This window comes from Malurus melanocephalus, unplaced genomic scaffold, assembly GCF_030028575.1.
Source record: "Malurus melanocephalus ecotype Western Australia unplaced genomic scaffold, MMel_1.1 scaffold_240, whole genome shotgun sequence".
Lineage (NCBI taxonomy): Eukaryota > Metazoa > Chordata > Aves > Passeriformes > Maluridae > Malurus > Malurus melanocephalus.
The window spans coordinates 428,355-444,322 of NW_026623472.1; the positions used below are offsets into that span (position 1 = coordinate 428,355).

At 50.6% G+C, this 15,968-nt stretch overlaps 2 protein-coding genes across 2 annotated transcripts; one reads left to right on the plus strand and one right to left on the minus strand.

Annotated features, from left to right (window-relative positions):
- Positions 1–581: 581 nt before the first annotated feature.
- FBXL15 (F-box and leucine rich repeat protein 15) lies at positions 582–3,496 on the plus strand. The gene is made up of 4 exons (XM_057375150.1): positions 582–667; positions 1,442–1,692; positions 2,424–2,926; positions 3,294–3,496. The coding sequence occupies exons 2-4, from the start codon at positions 1,513–1,515 to the stop codon at positions 3,481–3,483; spliced, it is 873 nt and encodes a 290-aa protein (XP_057231133.1). The 5' UTR covers positions 582–667; positions 1,442–1,512; the 3' UTR covers positions 3,484–3,496.
- Positions 3,497–4,928: 1,432 nt separating this feature from the next.
- On the minus strand, positions 4,929–11,526 carry CUEDC2 (CUE domain containing 2). The gene is made up of 8 exons (XM_057375151.1): positions 11,453–11,526; positions 10,468–10,611; positions 10,081–10,142; positions 8,560–8,693; positions 7,557–7,727; positions 7,161–7,222; positions 5,457–5,517; positions 4,929–5,075 (listed from the first exon to the last, which is right to left on the minus strand). The coding sequence occupies exons 1-8, from the start codon at positions 11,524–11,526 to the stop codon at positions 4,929–4,931; spliced, it is 855 nt and encodes a 284-aa protein (XP_057231134.1).
- Positions 11,527–15,968: the final 4,442 nt, after the last annotated feature.

Here is a 15,968-nt window from a genome sequence, read left to right on the forward strand (position 1 = left end):
GGAGCCGGTGTGAGCTGGGAACATGGAATGGGGGTAGCCGGTGTGCGCCGGGAACAGGGGCCGTGGGGAACGGGGGGAGCCGGTGTGCGCCGAGGAATCTAGGTAGCTGCAGGGCTGAGCAACCGGTGTGCACCGGGGAACTGGGGCCGTGGGGAACTGGAACAGTGGTGTGCGCTGGGGATCTCGTGTGCGCTGGGGAAACGGGATAACTGAGGAACTGGGACAGGCGGTGTGCACTGGGGAACTGGGGTGGCTGCAGGGCTGGAGCCACCGGTGTGCGTCGGGGAACTGGGACCATGGGGATCTGGTGTGCACTGGGGATCTGGGATAACTGAGGAACTGGGACAGGCGCTGTGCAGGGGGGAGCGGGTGAGSCCGCTGTGCCGCTGGGAGCAACCTGCGGGAGTCGCCGCGACACCAGTGGGACCTGTGACCACCGTGGCCCGCTGTCCCGCCCAGCACTCCCCGCGGTCCGGTGCCTCCCGGTGCCTGTGGGCCGGTCCCGGTAGCGCGCGTCGCCGCCGGGGCGCGGCAGGGGCGGGGCAGGGGCGGGGCAGTGAGGAGCGCGCACTTCCGCTCGCCGCTGTGACGTCATGGGCGGCCGCCGGTGCCCAGGGCGGGTGCGGCGCGGGATGGAGCGGCCGGGGGCTCTCCGGCGGGACCGCAGGTACCGGGGCACGGCAGGACAGGGCTACCGCCTCGCCACGGGGCCCTGCGGCGGGCAGCGGGGCGGTGTCCTGGTCCCGGCGGTGCTCTCGCGGCCGGCCCATGCGGCGGCGAGGCAGCCCGGGGCAGCTCTGGGGCTGAGCGGGACCACTTGGGGCGGCGGGGCAGGAATGGCCTCGGGTGARGGCCCCCGACTGCGGGCTCTGCTGGGGCCGAGTCTAACTCGGTCCTCCAGCCGCAGCTCGGGGGGCTCTGGGCTGCCGGGACCCCTCTGCTCCTTCCCTTCGCGGCCCGAGGCCTCATCTCCGCAGAGATGCTGGGCGTCTGCTCCTCGGAGGGAGACTCTCTGGGGGCAGCTCGGAACCTTGTTTCTCCCCGCGGGAAGGAGAAAGGGCCTGGTCTCTTCCCCTTGCAGAGTACCCGAATGGCCCGGCCTGGATGCGGGGACTGGCTGACAGGTAGAGTGATGCTCAGACATGAAAGCTGGGCACAGCCCCTGTGCGACTCGTGCGGTAACGCTAGAGCAGCTTCTTGCTGCTTCGCTGAGGGACAGGGCTCCTTCAGCAGCTGATGGAAAGCCCCACCCAAGCTTTCCTTGGAGGGCAGTGCAGGCAGGTAGACTCGGATGCCTGAGCAGTGAACGTCCTGWGGGGAGGTGGTGATGCAGGCGGCAGGCACGTGCCCTGATGATAGCTAGCCAAGGGGCTGTTCCATGTGGGCTGATTGTAGGAAACGTCGCTGAGTCTGAGTGTTTCTTTCTGGCTTTTCCACCTAGAGGCACCTGGCAGTAGGTGTGAGCTGATCTAGCCTGCCTCTTGCAGTAGCCTGGCTCTCTGGTGTGTGATCATGAGTGTGAACCCGACCAGGGGGTGCCTCCTGGACCTGCCCTGGGAAGACATCCTGGTTCCACATATCCTCTGTCATCTGCCACTGCAGCAGCTCCTGAGCCTGCAGAGGGTCAGCAAGTCATTCCAGTCTCTCATCCAGCTGTACCTGGCCAACATGCGCTGCTTTGACTCAAGCCAGGTATTGGAAGGCTTTGAGGTTGGGGGAGGACCCAGATGTCCTACTGCTCTGGAACTAACAGGGCAGCATCTATGTGGGGAGAAAAAACCCTTGACAAAGAGGGTGGTTTCTGCTCAGGAGCTTGGGTTAATGACTCTGGTGTCAAACTGGACAGATGGGCTCAGGGAGGAGAGGCAGTGATTCARGGCCCAGCAATGCCAGTGTCTTGAGTAAGAGGTTCTGGGAGGAGTAAGACTGGAAACTCCGCCCAGGCCATTATGGGGCACTGGCTGGCAGACACACAAGCTCTGGAGTGGCATGTCCTCATGAAGGTTGTGCAGTAGGGTGGGTTTAATGGGAGATAATTGTGCTTGGTCTCCAGGGAAAGTTTGTCCTATTCCTGGGAGACATTGCCTGGGACTGGAAAAGATGAGTAGTTGCTGTTCTGTGAGGACACAGAGTGGTCTAGCAAAGAGGTTTTTGGAGACCAGAGGTGTGGAACTCCTCATGAGTATATAAATGCAGAAGTGATGATTGGGATGGAGAAACAGGAGCATGATCTAGCTTGTGGCAATAGCCTTGGCATGAGGTGAGCAGCATCTGATGGTAGGGTTTGCCCTGGGATCAGGGCAGGGGATAGCTTTGGTCACCAGTGTCACAGCAGAAGAGAGAAGGGGAGAGAGTATTTGGTGAGAATCAGGCTTATCTGAATTGCTGGGGGATGCCTCATTCTYCTTGGGTTCCCCACACAGATTGGACCTGCCATCCCTCGAGCCGCTTTTGTTAACATGTTGAAGGACAACGAAGTACTGCAGCAGCTGGCACTCCAGAACTGCTGTGACTGGCTGACGGACCGGGAATTGCTCCCAGTCATCGGGCAGAACCACCACCTGCACCAGATCCAGCTGAAGGGCTGTGCCCAGCTCAGCCGCCACGCGCTGGTGGCCATCTCGCTGAGCTGCCCCCACCTGCGCCAGCTCTCCCTGGCTCACTGTGAGTGGGTGGACAGCCTGTCCCTGCGCAGCCTGGCTGACCACTGCAAGATGCTGGAGGCTGTGGACCTGACGGCCTGTCGCCAGCTGAAGGACGAGGCTATCTGCTACCTGGTGCAGAAATGCAGCAGGCTTAAGTCTCTGTCACTGGCTGTCAATGCCAATGTGGGCGACCTGGCAGTCGAGGAGACTGCCAAGTGCTGCCCCGAGCTGGAGCACTTGGACCTCACAGGATGTCTGCGAGTCAAGAATGACTCCATCAGGTACTGAGCAATATGGGGAGCCAGGGTGGGGATGGCAGGTATCTGGAATTGGGAGAGGAAGAGAACCAGAGAGGAAAATCAGATTTCTTCACTGCTGAAAGCAGTGAGAGCTTAGTATGGGAGAGAAACCACTAGCCCTTCAGAAGAGGCACTGAATGCTACTGACAGCAAATTTCCCAGCCTATTATGGAGGGTAGGTCTGGGATCCAGCCATGTCCCTTGACTTGATCTCGTACCASCACAGTGCTGCTCTAAAGGATGATGTGTGTGTGGCACGGTCACGAGCACTGGGCTGCTGGGAGAAGAGCGTGAGTGGTGCACTTAGGAGACCTTACTTGCAACTTGGATGTGCTCTCTTTCTTGGCAGGGTCCTGGCTGAGTACTGTCCCAAGCTGCGCTCGCTGAAGGTCAAGCATTGCCACAACGTGGCCGAGTCCAGCTTGAGCATCCTCCGAAGCCGTGGGGTGGAGCTGGATGTGGAGCCTCCGCTGCAGAGGGCTCTTGTTCTGCTGCAGGATGTGGTTGGCTTTGCCCCTTTCATCAACCTTCAGATCTAGAACTGCTGCTGCTGGGGAGGGGGGGACTGACACAATTCTGGGATCACAGAAGGATGCCGGAACTGGCTGCTGTGGGGACGTGCAGAGGGAGAGGTTGGTCCCATTGGTGAGGCTGGCCTGAGTGAGGCTCACTCTTTCCTCCGGGGCTGTTTAGCAGCCACTGAGTGTTAATAAGTGGACTTCATTCGTTGGTGCCTCTGGGGAAAGTAACTCCCTCTGCAGTGGCATGGAAAGAGCGAGTGATTTGCAGGAACACCATGGTGCTGAACAGGCCTTGGTCAGGCCAGCTAATAGGTAGGAATTATTATTTGTTGTATTTTAAATCTTTAAGCAGCAGCTGTCCAGAGAACATGGGAGTGTTTGACAGGGACTGTTCCCTGGGGTGGATGYGCAAGGCATGCCAGCAGAGCTGTGGAACAAACCAGATCAGCTGGAGCACAAAGAATAGCTATCAGCCCTCCTCTTGGGAGAGGGCAGGCCCCTCTGGGCTCTGAGAGGAGGGCAGTGAGCCTAGCTCCAGCCCACAGCCACTGGCCAGCCTGGCACTGAAGGACTAGCATGGCCTTGGTGCAGGTAGTGTGCCTGCCCAGACCTAGGGTGCTAGTTTAGGCTGGGGCAACGTGGGAGTTGTTTTCAGGGGGAACATGCCCCTAATGGCAGTCTGACTGACAGAAAAATGCCTAGCTGTGCTGTCACTGAAAGCAGTTGGTCATTGTCATTTGTTTCTTCCACCATCTGACTGAACACTGTTGTAGTGCCCAGGCCTACTCCTGTATTTTGCTCCCTGTTGTGTGGCTGGAGCTTTGGCTCTCAACAGTGGTGAGAAATGGCAGGAGCATTGACTCTGCTGTCAGCAGGAGTTTATGGAGAGAGCTATAGATTGTGTTGGCGGGGAAAGCATAGCTCTGGAGTTCAGCCTAAGCCCTTTTATCCGATAGGCAGTTAATCAAATAGCTGCATCTTGAGAATGTGATGACGAGCGTAATTAGAGGAAGAAAGGATGACCCTGCTCCTCTCTTTGGCCATCCAGGAGGGACTGGAGGAAATGTCTGTAAAGCATGTGCATGCTCTGGCTGAACTATACACCAACTCACATCATCTTTATTAATACTGGCACTCAAAGCAACAGTGCACAAAGACTTGTTAAAAAGGTTGCTGSAAAAGCACATGCCACGTCTCAGATCTAAAAATGTCCCATGCAAGGAGTAGCAGAGAATGCCCAGGCCCTGGAGAGCCAATGCAGTGTGCCCCTGGGGGCAGAGGGATAGCTATACAAGGAGAGAAGTCTCCTCAGCCAGGTTAGTTGAGGAAGCTGAAAGCAGTGTCCTGGCTTCCAGGTTAGTTCAAGTTAGTGGCAGGTGGAGTTGCCTCATTCCCAGCACCACACATCCATCTGCSGCGTTTGGCAGTGAGGTGGAAGGCTGAAGAGCAGGAAGACCTGGCTGTCAGTGGAACTTGTACTTCCTGGCTGGTTTTAGGCTGATGTAGGTTCTTTTCATCTCCTCACTCTCAGGCTTCTTGATATCTTTGTACCTCTCTCCTTTTGTACTCACCACCTGGTTATCAATATAGCGGATCAACTTCTTGGGAGCCTGGAGAGGGAAGATATTAACACCAAGTGGATGGACAGCCACACTCCTAGAGAAAGGGAGGGGGCAATCAAAAGCAGAGCTGCGCTATGGGAGGTGGGTGGGTGGGGGGCTGCTTTACCACTGTCTGTGTTGGGAATCTTGCCCAAAACTGGGAAGGATCCTGTCCGATGGGAGGGGGCAAATGCCATGGTAGTCAGGAAAAGTAAGAACTGATAGTCCCTGCAGCACCTCAGCTGAGCTACTCTTCCCTCTTTGCCTCACAGGTTCTATGAATAGACTTGCCTTTGGCCTGCCCTGTTGCTTTTTTGGATTTGCAGCCTGTGTTTTTTAAACCTTGTAAGGACATTCAAACTGCTGGTGAGCTGGGACTGCTCTGCTTACCTCTTTGGGTGGAGCTGGCCGATGCGTCTTCTGGTCATCTGCACTATCCACCATCATGTATCTGAAACAAGAGAAGCATTTAGCAAACATACACATTGTCTGAAGCTACTCACAGCCTATGTCCCTTCTCCCCTGTCTGGTTTGTGGCTGTGCAATGTGTCCTATGTGCCTAGACTGCAGCTAGSAGAACTTGGATGTTCCCCTCTGGATGAAATGGGCAAGAAGTAGGTCATCCGTCTGGTGAGAATCTAGCATGATTCTCCTGGAGTAGCATCCTTGGCTCTRTGTGAAGGGTATTGAAAACTCAGGTGGTTGAAAATGCTGATAGCCACTGCAGAACTGAGAGAGGTACTGAGGTCTGGTGTGCCCTGCCATTGGGGCAGCTTTGCTCCTTCTCAGTCCAGCTGATGGCAGCCAAATGAGACGTGAGATTACAGGACCAATCTGTCTGCTTTTGCCCTGAATGATGGTGTTCCTTTCACACTCCTCCTACTTGACTGTGAAACAGGTCTGTGCTGGAAGCAACTTGATAAAAGCATCACCTCATTTCCTCTGTAACTGAAACATCAGGGTCCAAGCATTTGCCTGCTGTACTGCTGAGTTGCTACTCTGAGATTTTGGTGCTGGTTTAGCACAGCTGACTATGACTTCTCCCTCAGTAGTTAGTATAGTTGCTCTTGTATATCTTCAGCTATGGCGATCTGCTTTCTGTACCTGTGCTTGAGTGATGTTTAAAGTACAGGATGTTGCCAAAATGTCATTAAAGTGAAGTTCTCAGAAACATAACAAGCAGCTGGTGCTTTTTTTGTTCCCTTGCCTGTCACTCTAAAATGAGCTTGCACAGGAGATGACAAGGACTGGGATTACTACTTCTGCCTGGATGCTGTTTTGTCTTGCTTTATCTTCCCTATCCCATCGACCGTTTATCCTGTCCCTGGGGAGAATGTAAAGTGGAAAAGATGTGGCTGAATAAATGTGTGGAAGCTGCCATGCCTGCATGAGGATAGTCATGAAAGCTGAGATCTTAAAGCAGATCGATGAAACCACAGTGTGGTTTCTTCCATTGAGAATGAAATGCTTTTAGAAATGAATATAAGTGAACTAATCTAAAGCTACTTGCATGCCCAAGAAATCCATGAGRATTTCAGAGAGGTTTCTTTAAATGCGTTGAATTCACGCCTTCAGAAACTGAGATTTAATCTTTCCAGTGCTGTTGTACAGGCAGTCTCTTGAAGGTATCTTTAACCTTGCTTGGACTGTCTCCAAGAATGAAGGTATGAATGAGTTACTGTAGTTCTACAAGTCACCATGTTTGTTATCTGAGCTGCAGCATGACGTTTTGCCTTGAACCTTTAACCAGGACCTCTGCTAACAACACTGTGACTAACACTGTATCTGTTGGAGGCTGAAACCTTGAAGGAAGCCAATGTTGTGACCCAGCTGGTACAGGTAATGTATTTCTATGCCAGAGCTCTAAGAGAAAACCARACCTGCCAGGTTCTGTGGGTTTTTTCTTTGTTTGTTGGAGTTTTTGAGTGTGTGTGGATTTTTTTGGTTTTTTGCCCCAGCTAATGATGGTATTTGTGCTTAGATGTATTCAGCTATACCCAYCTCTACTTCTTTATAGACCACACTGTTCCCCAAACTGCCACCTCTTCATTTATTTGGAGCAAAATAAGGGGTTCTTGGCTGTTGGGTACTTACTTCTGTAGGATGACCTGTTTTAGTTCCTCGTGGTTGGGTGCTCTGCGGGGCCGTGCCAGTTCCTGGGAGGAGACAAGTTGGTGTGTGAATAGCACAACACAGGGATGTACAGCTTCCCYGCTAGCTCAGCGAGTGCAGCTGCTGGCGGAGCACTCCAGCCCCTGTGGGAAAGGAGTGCCCAGCCACAGCTCCACTGGATCTGGCTTGGCTGTGAGCAGACTATACTAAAAGAGCCAGGGAAAAGGGCTGTCTGTTGCTCTGTGTGACCCTCCCAGCTTATTGTGCAGAGTTTCTGCAGTCGAAGTTTCTGCATGTAGCAGACAGCTGTGGTACCTGTATGTCCCTGAGCCCTGCCCTGCTCCCTGGCTCACTGCCACCCAGGTTAGAGTACAGTACCTTCACACTCGCACCTGCTGAGCCAGTTTCCACCTTCTCCTCCACAATTAACTGCACTGCCTCTTCCAAGTTCCCCAAAGCCATGGCGAGAGCCTTCTCTGCCTGGCTCACTGTACAGGCTGGGAACATCTCCAGTAGCAGTTCCACCCCATCCTTCAAGTCAGTGCTTTCCTAGTTGGAGCAAGAGACAGAGGTAAGTTGGGGATGCAGTGAGGAGAGGGCTATTGAAAAGGGCCTCTGGTTTTTCCTGGTCAGGAAATTCAGCTTGCCCTTCGCTGAAAGCTCTCCTTACCAGGGTTACTAAATCTGATTCCTGAAGCTAACAGGRAACTGTATATTTGAAAATAAACTAACGCTCTCATTCTGCTTTAATCACCTCCCTCAGTATTTCAACTTGCTTTATAGGGCTACTGTGAACTGACTCATCTGTGTGGCCATGCTCAGGCGTGAATTTCTGGACCCTGTGGTGCAAATGCCTGACTTCTGCCCACCTTGTGAAGTTATACGTACTTTGATCAGAAAGGAAAGGGCCTGCTAAAGACTGACCTGAGGCTACATCAGAAAGAATCACCATAGCAGCATTTGCTAGAAGGCTGTGGMTACAGAATGATTGTACTGCAGAGCAGGAATAGATCAGTACTGGAGAAACAGCAAGCAAGGTGGGGGGAGAGGAAGGTGGGATTGATGTGGAAGGTGGTGCAGTACCTGTAGCTGCTGTGGGATCTCTGAAGGCACTGGGACAGGCTCTCTCAGCCATTGCTCTGGCTCACCCTTTCCAGCCACTGGAAAGGATGAGCCAGAGCATTGGCTCACAGTCTGTCAGCACATTTTTCTGACAGTCTTGCACAAGCCATAGTGGAGAAGATCATGGAGACCAGTGATGCCGTGTCACAGCCTACGCTGTGGTTCCTTCCAGAGGTGGAAAATGCCCTCAGGTAGTGCAGGTAGCCTAGTGCTGTGTGACTATCCCCAGTGTTCCTGCTCCTCTGTGGGATACTCATACCTGGGCCCCGGCTCCGTCTGTTAGAGTGCACAGTCTTTCCCCGTTGCAGGCTCCAGCTCCAGGCTCCTGGCCCTTGGTGAGGTCTTCAGAGGGCAATTCACTCCCGCTTTCCACAGCCTTTTGGCCAAGTTTTTCTTAAAAGACACAGTGATATCTCCTGAGGAACAGTCCCACTAAGGCTAGAGCTCTGTGCTTTCAGTTGGCATTAGATTGCTGTGCATTGTGTGCCAAAACAAATCTCTTCTTAAGTGACAAGACTTGGAAGCACTACTGTTTTTCCAGCCCTCAGTGGGACAGCTGCAGCTCTGCTCCCACTGACCTGCCAGAAGCCAGTGCTAGCACATGCTGGAATACCTGAGTTTTGCATTTCCAGGCTGTACAGGCTGTTTGCAAATTCAATTCTGCTTTTCAATTCTTGGTCTACTAGTGCTTGGGTTGTGGACACTTCCATTTCTAAGAATTCCTTGGTATTTGCATCTTTGAACTAAGGTGTAGTCCTGTCCCCAAGCTGCATGCAAGCCAGCACATCCTGTGATCAGGTTACTCTGAGGCATCTTTTTTTACAGGCTCCTTTKGTCACTGTAAGAAGAGCCATTTTACTTTTATTCTGTCTTAAGACCGGGATGGTGCTTTCCTTCCACACTCTGGCTATATCAGGATCTTCAAAGGGTAGGATGCAGGAGAGCAGTGCAGAGCAGTAGATTTTGTCAAGTTCAGGAAAGCAGCAAGTAAGATTAAAGGCAGGCCTGTCTATTCTACACTGTGTAACCTTCTGGCAAAACAGYGGTGATCTTACCAGACCAGCAAAATCCAGACTGGTTATGTCCTGGAAGGTTTAATATCCAGGCACTTCAACCTGTCTCTTCTTTAGTGGAAAGTACCCATGGGGTTGATTGATACAGCAATCCAGCTGGTCTGTGAATGCTGAGGTTAGAAAGGGCCTTTGGCACAGTGTAGTCTTCTGCAGTCCTGCATAGTGCAGATCAGAGCACATCGCTCATTTTGCATCTGTGCCAGGGTTCATGGATGAACAGTGGTGAGCTTTGAGGATGCTCAAAGTCTAGATGTGATAAATGTATTCAGCTGGATATTCTGTTTGATGATGCACCTGATAAAGGCTGCCCAGTGGTAGTGCCCCTTAGGCAGATGGCTATTAGAGGCAGGCAGAAATCCTTGGTTTCAGAATTAACCTACAGCAGAATTTCAACAAGCAGCCTTGAATTGGCTATTTCGTTCTTATTACTCTGGATTTGATGTCAACAGAGATATTTGGAGAATTGATCAAGTGATTTTCACTCCAGTACATMTTGGACAGCATTCCATGTGACTCCAACCTCCCATCTGTTGACATGAAAAACCTAACTGAAAAAAAMCCCCAAACCTGTCAATCAATTGAGGCTACCTTATGAGTTCTTAGCTGTGGCAAACAAGTTCGTATTTTATTCTGTGACGTTTTTCAACTTGAAATATTAGACTAAAAATATGTACAGATCTTGTGCTGAAATTGTTTGTGTAACTCACCTTTGTTGCGAGCTTCACCAAGCCTTTCTGAGAGGGAAAACATCATTTCACAAACATCCCCACTGCAAGAGACAGAAGCTGTATAATTAGTGTGAGGAACAGAAGTACTAGCCTATCCTACTTGGCTGCCATTTTATAGAAAGACAAGGCTTGATGGGAAGCCAAATAAAATCAACTGGTATTTCATATTGCCAAGGACTTACTTGCAAACTGTACAAGGATTAGCATTTGTGTATTCAGGCAAAGAGTGACTTATCATAATGGCTCAGGTTTGTTACTAATACATCTTCAACCGGGTATAACAAAACAATTTGTAGTACTGAGGGGCTTGGGGCCAGGCCATGTGCATGAATGGCATGCACACACAAACCAGTAACAAGCACATACCTGTGGATTTCTGCAAAACCAGGGATATATGCCTCCATCATTTCCACAAAGCTGTCCATGTCAAAAGTCTCTTCAGAGGACTCTGGTGAGCCCAGCTCTTCCAGGACACCCGTAATATAAGAGAAGAAAACATCATCCATCCCACTGGAGACAAAGAGAACACAGGCAGCAAGGTGAGCAGGCCCATTTTTTCCTTTCTCTCCATCCCCATTCCCCCCAACCTTGTGTCTTTCTGATACAGCAGAAGAAGGACCTATGTAGACTGTATGTTATGAGGAGATGCCACCAGTAAGGCCAGGTAGCAGGTGGTCAGTGGCTGAGAGGGAAGCATTAACAGATAAATACTGCATGTGATCCTGCTTCCTGGGCAGCACTGAATGAAAGCCCCAGCGTGTATTCCAGAGGCTGTGCTCCTGTGGGTGCTTCAGCTGAGCTATCCAAAATATTCCAAGTGCTCAAGACTTTGACTTTGCTATATTAACTGGTGTTTCAGGTGAGGTCATAATTTCTGTTAAGTTACACTTTCTGTGGGATGCAGTGTTCTCTGCTTGCTTGCTGCTCTCCACACTTGTGTCACTGCTGCCACCAGCTGCAAAACCRGTTGCTGTGTTCCAGCCTCAAGGTGGCTGTATCTCTGCATGCAGACAGAGTTCAAAATAGGGAGAGGCCTGACGTAGATTATTTTGCTCCGAAAGCAGTTTGGGAGCACTGTGGAATGAAGGAAATCCCATATTCTAATGGGTATTACTGGACAGGAAATTAATCATCTTTGTCATCAAAGAAATGACATCGCTAGATTGCAATGCTAAACTATAGTTGTTCAGACATTCCCATCAGAGCCTGTGCAAATTACCTGYATCCTGGATCTGACTTAAAGAGAGGAACACAAAGTACAGGAAAACCACATAATTCAGTATAATGCACAGAGTGACAATGCAGAATTCACACTGGAACAATGATATTGGATCTGCCTATCTCAACATACCTGAGATCTGCTGCAGGGATGTGGGACTGAATGAAGCATGTCAATGTATCTTGAATGATTCTTTCAAGCTCCATGTCTCTCTAAACCTTTTTCTTTAAAAAAGGAGGAAAAAGAAAACTAGTTGTAATTTTAATAAAATCAAAGTAACAAAATCAAAATTAGTATGGTACAGGTAAGTGTGCTCTTCCCATGAGAACAATTCCCAAACTCCTCCAATGTCTTGTCATCTCCAGATAACAGCAGGCAAAAAAATCCATAAAAAGCTGCAGYATGAGGATCCACTGGAAAAAGCAACCCAATATCTTGGGCCCCTCTTGACTGTGTTGATGCTGTCAGCATGCAACTACTGTACCATACATTTAAAGTATCTCCTCTGGGAAGCAAAGTTGGAAATGCAGATGTGTCCAGCTGCAGGACCTCAGGGACACCGTCTGAGCTGGAAGACTGTGCTGTTCAGTGAGGAAGAAATGGGCAGTGGGCTTGTACACTCAGTGCAGAAAGGGGCGGACCTTCCAGCTAAGAACATATGCAGTGATGCTTGGACTCAACTSAGGAATGAGTGGGAGGGAAGGGTAATGTCTCCTAAAGAAAGGACATCCTAGAGCATACTTTACAGGGAAATACCAAGCAGGGCACAGACAACTTGTCTGCCGGCCAAAATATCAAAGGTCTCCAGGTCAGGCATGGACTGCCAGTGGAATCCTGCCCAAACAGCAGCCTGTTGTTGTGCTCAGTAAATAAGCCATTCTACAGTTGATGGAGCTGCAACAAGGGGCATTTGAAAACCCAAAATTCAGGGGAGTTCTAAGAACCACAGAGCTCCTACAGAAGCAGTGGCAGAAGGGGRCTGCCCACAGCCCTGCTTTGGCTATCAGTGCTGAGCCTGGACTGAATTAGGTAGAAAAAAAGCTGTTCCTTAACCATTTCGTCCCCCTGGTGTCTGCAGAGCTCCTGGGATGGACAAATGCCTGGTCTAAGCACCGAGTTCTTCACAGGAAGGAAAAYGAGCCTTGCATTCAGAGAATTGGTATGGTCATTGGCCAGAGAGGTTCCAAGGGTTGTCATGTTCCCATCAACACAGCTCTCTCATTTTAACCACACTAGGACCTGACCAGATCTRTTTGATGCAGAACTCATGGCACAGTCACATTGGTTGCTGACAGACAATTCTGATTTCCCATGGGATTTAGAAAGGTTTGGCATTTCCCTAGATGAGTCTTTAACCACCCAATACTCAACCAAGTTTAGAATTCCATAACTTGGGACACCAGAACACCTTATGCATTATACTGTCAAATGCTACACTTTTTCTAGTGATGACCTGCAATAGTTAAGGGGGAGATTCACTAGAAGAGCTTATCCTATGTATTCGGTTTTGTGTGGGAGTGATACACAAAATGATCTACAACCTAAATGCAGGAGAAATCACTCTCCTTAGAGCTCAACTTTCCTGAAAAGGTGTTACTACTAAACTTCCAGTCATAATTGCAGTGTGGATTTTAAGATCACTTACTAATTGTCAGCTGATTCAAATAGATCTGTGAAAGTCCTTCTGGATTTCTTGTTGTAATGTGGGTTCTGTGTAACATGTTGCACAGAATCTATTTCTAAAAGCGTATGATGAAATGATACTACTATTGCTCCGCTCACAGCTACAGCCTCACAGTTCTACACTGTCAGAACAAGAGACCTTCAGCTCTTGGGAATCCCTGTCACTTTTCTGAAAAACCCCAATCTTTAAACAMTGGGGTTTATTATTAAAAAGTGAGCAGTGGAGCACCGTATGTCATTTCATTAAGACAGGCTTAGCTTGAAATACCAGGAGTGCTTACTTGATCCACCTAACATTACATGGCATATGTATTTCCTCACTTCAGGCAGAGAAAAGTGGTATCACTTCTCAGAATGTGAATATTATTTATTTTCTGTATTAGATACTTGGGCYAGCATCTCAACAGTTGCCCACCCTATTGCCAGTCTTGAGAACCTAGCAATCTCACCAATTTCCATCCCCTTGTATTCTCCGTCCCCACATGTTAATGTCAAATTTGATTCGTTGGATTTGTTGGTTTTTTTTTGTAAAACAAATGTAGAAATAATATCTCTCTAAAAGTACTATGTCCTTGTGGTGTATAAAATAGCTACTTATACTATATTCAATAGAAGTTGGTATGAATGTGTCTTCCTACAAAAAAAAAAAAGAAAAAAGGGGTGAAAATCTGAGTGGTTTACATCCAGCTAGATTATTTTGGAAGGATTTTTCAACTCCAGTAATCATTCTCAAATGGTCAATATGATGGAATGGAAATGACTGATTGAGCCTTGGACTTTTTATTAACAAGAATGACTTGAGCAATTTAGGAAAATGTTTCTGAATGAAGGAACTGCCACTTGGATGTATATCAACTTTTATGGCATCATGAATTTGCCTGCTAATGACTACAGGTTTCTGCAAGCGGAAAGAGGTGGGTGTTGTATCCTTGGATGTTTCTCAGAACAGGTTAGAGAAAGTTTAGGTAAATCTGATCTAGCTGAAGGACTGATTAAAACACATTGAGAAGGTTCATTTAGCTCAAGTGTCAATGATTATTTTTATGTGAGTGAGTAATGGGACAGGGATAGTTCACTAAGCTCTCTCTGAAAATTWGTTCTGAAAAGCACCAAGCATGTCTTATGCTGCCCAGCATGTCTGTGCTTGGGGAAGTACCTTTGTCTGGGATACAAGCCCCTCAGTGCAGCCTGTGACATACAGGCTCAGAAGACACTTCTCAAAAGATATATGTGCAGGACAGAGAACGAGCTGTGGCTGCACTCCACTGAACTACTTAACTCCTCAAACTTTGCTCGCTTAAAAGAAAACTTTCCAGGCTAAGTGACACTTTATGGACATAACTTTAGTGCTTTTATTTTTTGTTTTTCTTGAAGTCTCTGAAAGGGCTTTCCCAGTGTGGTTGCTATGGGAATGCAGGCTGAGATCACTGTGTGTGTTAACACAATTAACAGCTTAATGCTCTAAAACTTTTGTTTATAGCTTAGTCCCAGTAAATTACAGTAATAAAAGTCAGTAATGCTAGTGGCCAGCCTCTTCCCTCCCCTCCAGATCTACACTGGAAAGCTGCACTTGGGGCCCTTACCAGAGCAGACGTGTCRCCTTTGCGAGGTCTTCGGCTCACAGCCAGTCCTTATGAAGCACTTCAGTGCCTGCAGAGAAGTCGACAGTCCATCCTATGACTGCCAGGCCCAGGCCATGAATGAGGGAACCCCTTTATGGGAAAGGAAAGCTGAATTAGTTGAAGTAGGAGCACAACCGAACCATTCTGTATACCCATGTCTTCAYGCTTAGTATTACTTGTGACCATTTTCCTTCGTGCAGCTGGTACAGCTTTATTCAGTGGAATAAAATGTACTTTGTGAAAGGATAACATGGTTGTGAGAACGGTGTACCTGTTAACCTTCAAATTCATTGCGATGTCGTGATGTTTTTCAACATCAACAGTTTCTGCAGCAAGGCCAGCAGCTGTCCCTGCACATCACCAACATATTCCAAAAGCACTGGTCGCCTCATCGGCACGGCCAAGCACAAGTTGTTTCTCGAGGCTTTAAGGCAGACGGATCGGAGAGCGCTGGGTGTCCCCGCCGTGCAGATCGCCACGGCCGGAGTCCCACGGTGGGGCGGTAGTACCGGCCGGGGCTGCTGCCCGCCACCGGCGGGCCGGGATTCCCTCGCCGGGGCTTGACGGCGACACCGCGGTGCACGGGCCGCGTCTGCCCCGCCGTGCCGCCCACACCGCAGGTCGATCCCCGCACCGCAGACGCTGCGCGTTACCCTGCCCGGCCCCCCGGCCCGTCTCCCGCCCCTCCCGCGCTGCGGACCCCGCAGGAGAGCCCCACTCCCGGGTTCCCGATGCCGTGTCCCGTGTCCCGTGTCCCGTGTCCCGTGTCCCGTGTCCCCGCGGGCGGGGCGGTAACGGGCGCGCGCCGCCGGCGGGGGGGGTTAGCGGTCACCTGATCGCCGCGCGCCCCCGCCGCGCCGTCCTCCCTCCGCGCGGGGTCCGCGCGGCGCGCTTGAACGCGTCACGTGGCCGCGCGCGCCAGGGCAGGCAGGGCGGCTGCGCGCTGCCGCTCCCCGCGCCGCCATCTTGCGTGTGGGCAGGAGCCGGGCAGGCGGGGCGGGCCGGAGCGCCTCGGTGCGGCCGTGCTGGCGCTTGGCGGAGTCTCCCCGGGAAAGACTCTCAGAACTCTCCTTCCTGCCAAGTGCGAGAGACGCGTTCCCTGGTGAAAGTAGCACGCTTTCAGGTGTTTGGGCCAAGCTGCCCTGCTCTTCGGGCGGCTAAAGCCCTGTCAGGGGATGCCCCCCAAACGGCCTCCCGCGTGCTGTCTGCTGGCTAAAGAACCGCCCTGCTACACCCAGCATTGACAAGCTTCTGTATAATCCCTCATTCTGTCAGTTTGGAGGATTGCTGTGGGTCTAGGGCAGCCTCGGGCCGTTCAGGAATCACAGAATCACTTGGGTTGG

Bases quoted from the DNA above. Each gene is read 5' to 3' on its own strand.
- CUEDC2 (XM_057375151.1), bottom strand. From the start codon at position 11,526: ATGGAGCTTGAAAGAATCATTCAAGATACATTGACATGCTTCATTCAG. The intron at 7,728-8,559 runs GTATGAGTATCC...TGCTCCAACTAG, and splicing joins CAGACGGAGCCGGGGCCCAG to GAAAGCACTGACTTGAAGGA. The intron at 5,518-7,160 runs GTAAGTACCCAA...CTCTTGTTTCAG, and splicing joins AAACAGGTCATCCTACAGAA to ATACATGATGGTGGATAGTG.
- FBXL15 (XM_057375150.1), top strand. From the start codon at position 1,513: ATGAGTGTGAACCCGACCAGGGGGTGCCTCCTGGACCTGCCCTGGGAA. The intron at 1,693-2,423 runs GTATTGGAAGGC...TTCCCCACACAG, and splicing joins GCTGCTTTGACTCAAGCCAG to ATTGGACCTGCCATCCCTCG. The intron at 2,927-3,293 runs GTACTGAGCAAT...CTTTCTTGGCAG, and splicing joins GTCAAGAATGACTCCATCAG to GGTCCTGGCTGAGTACTGTC.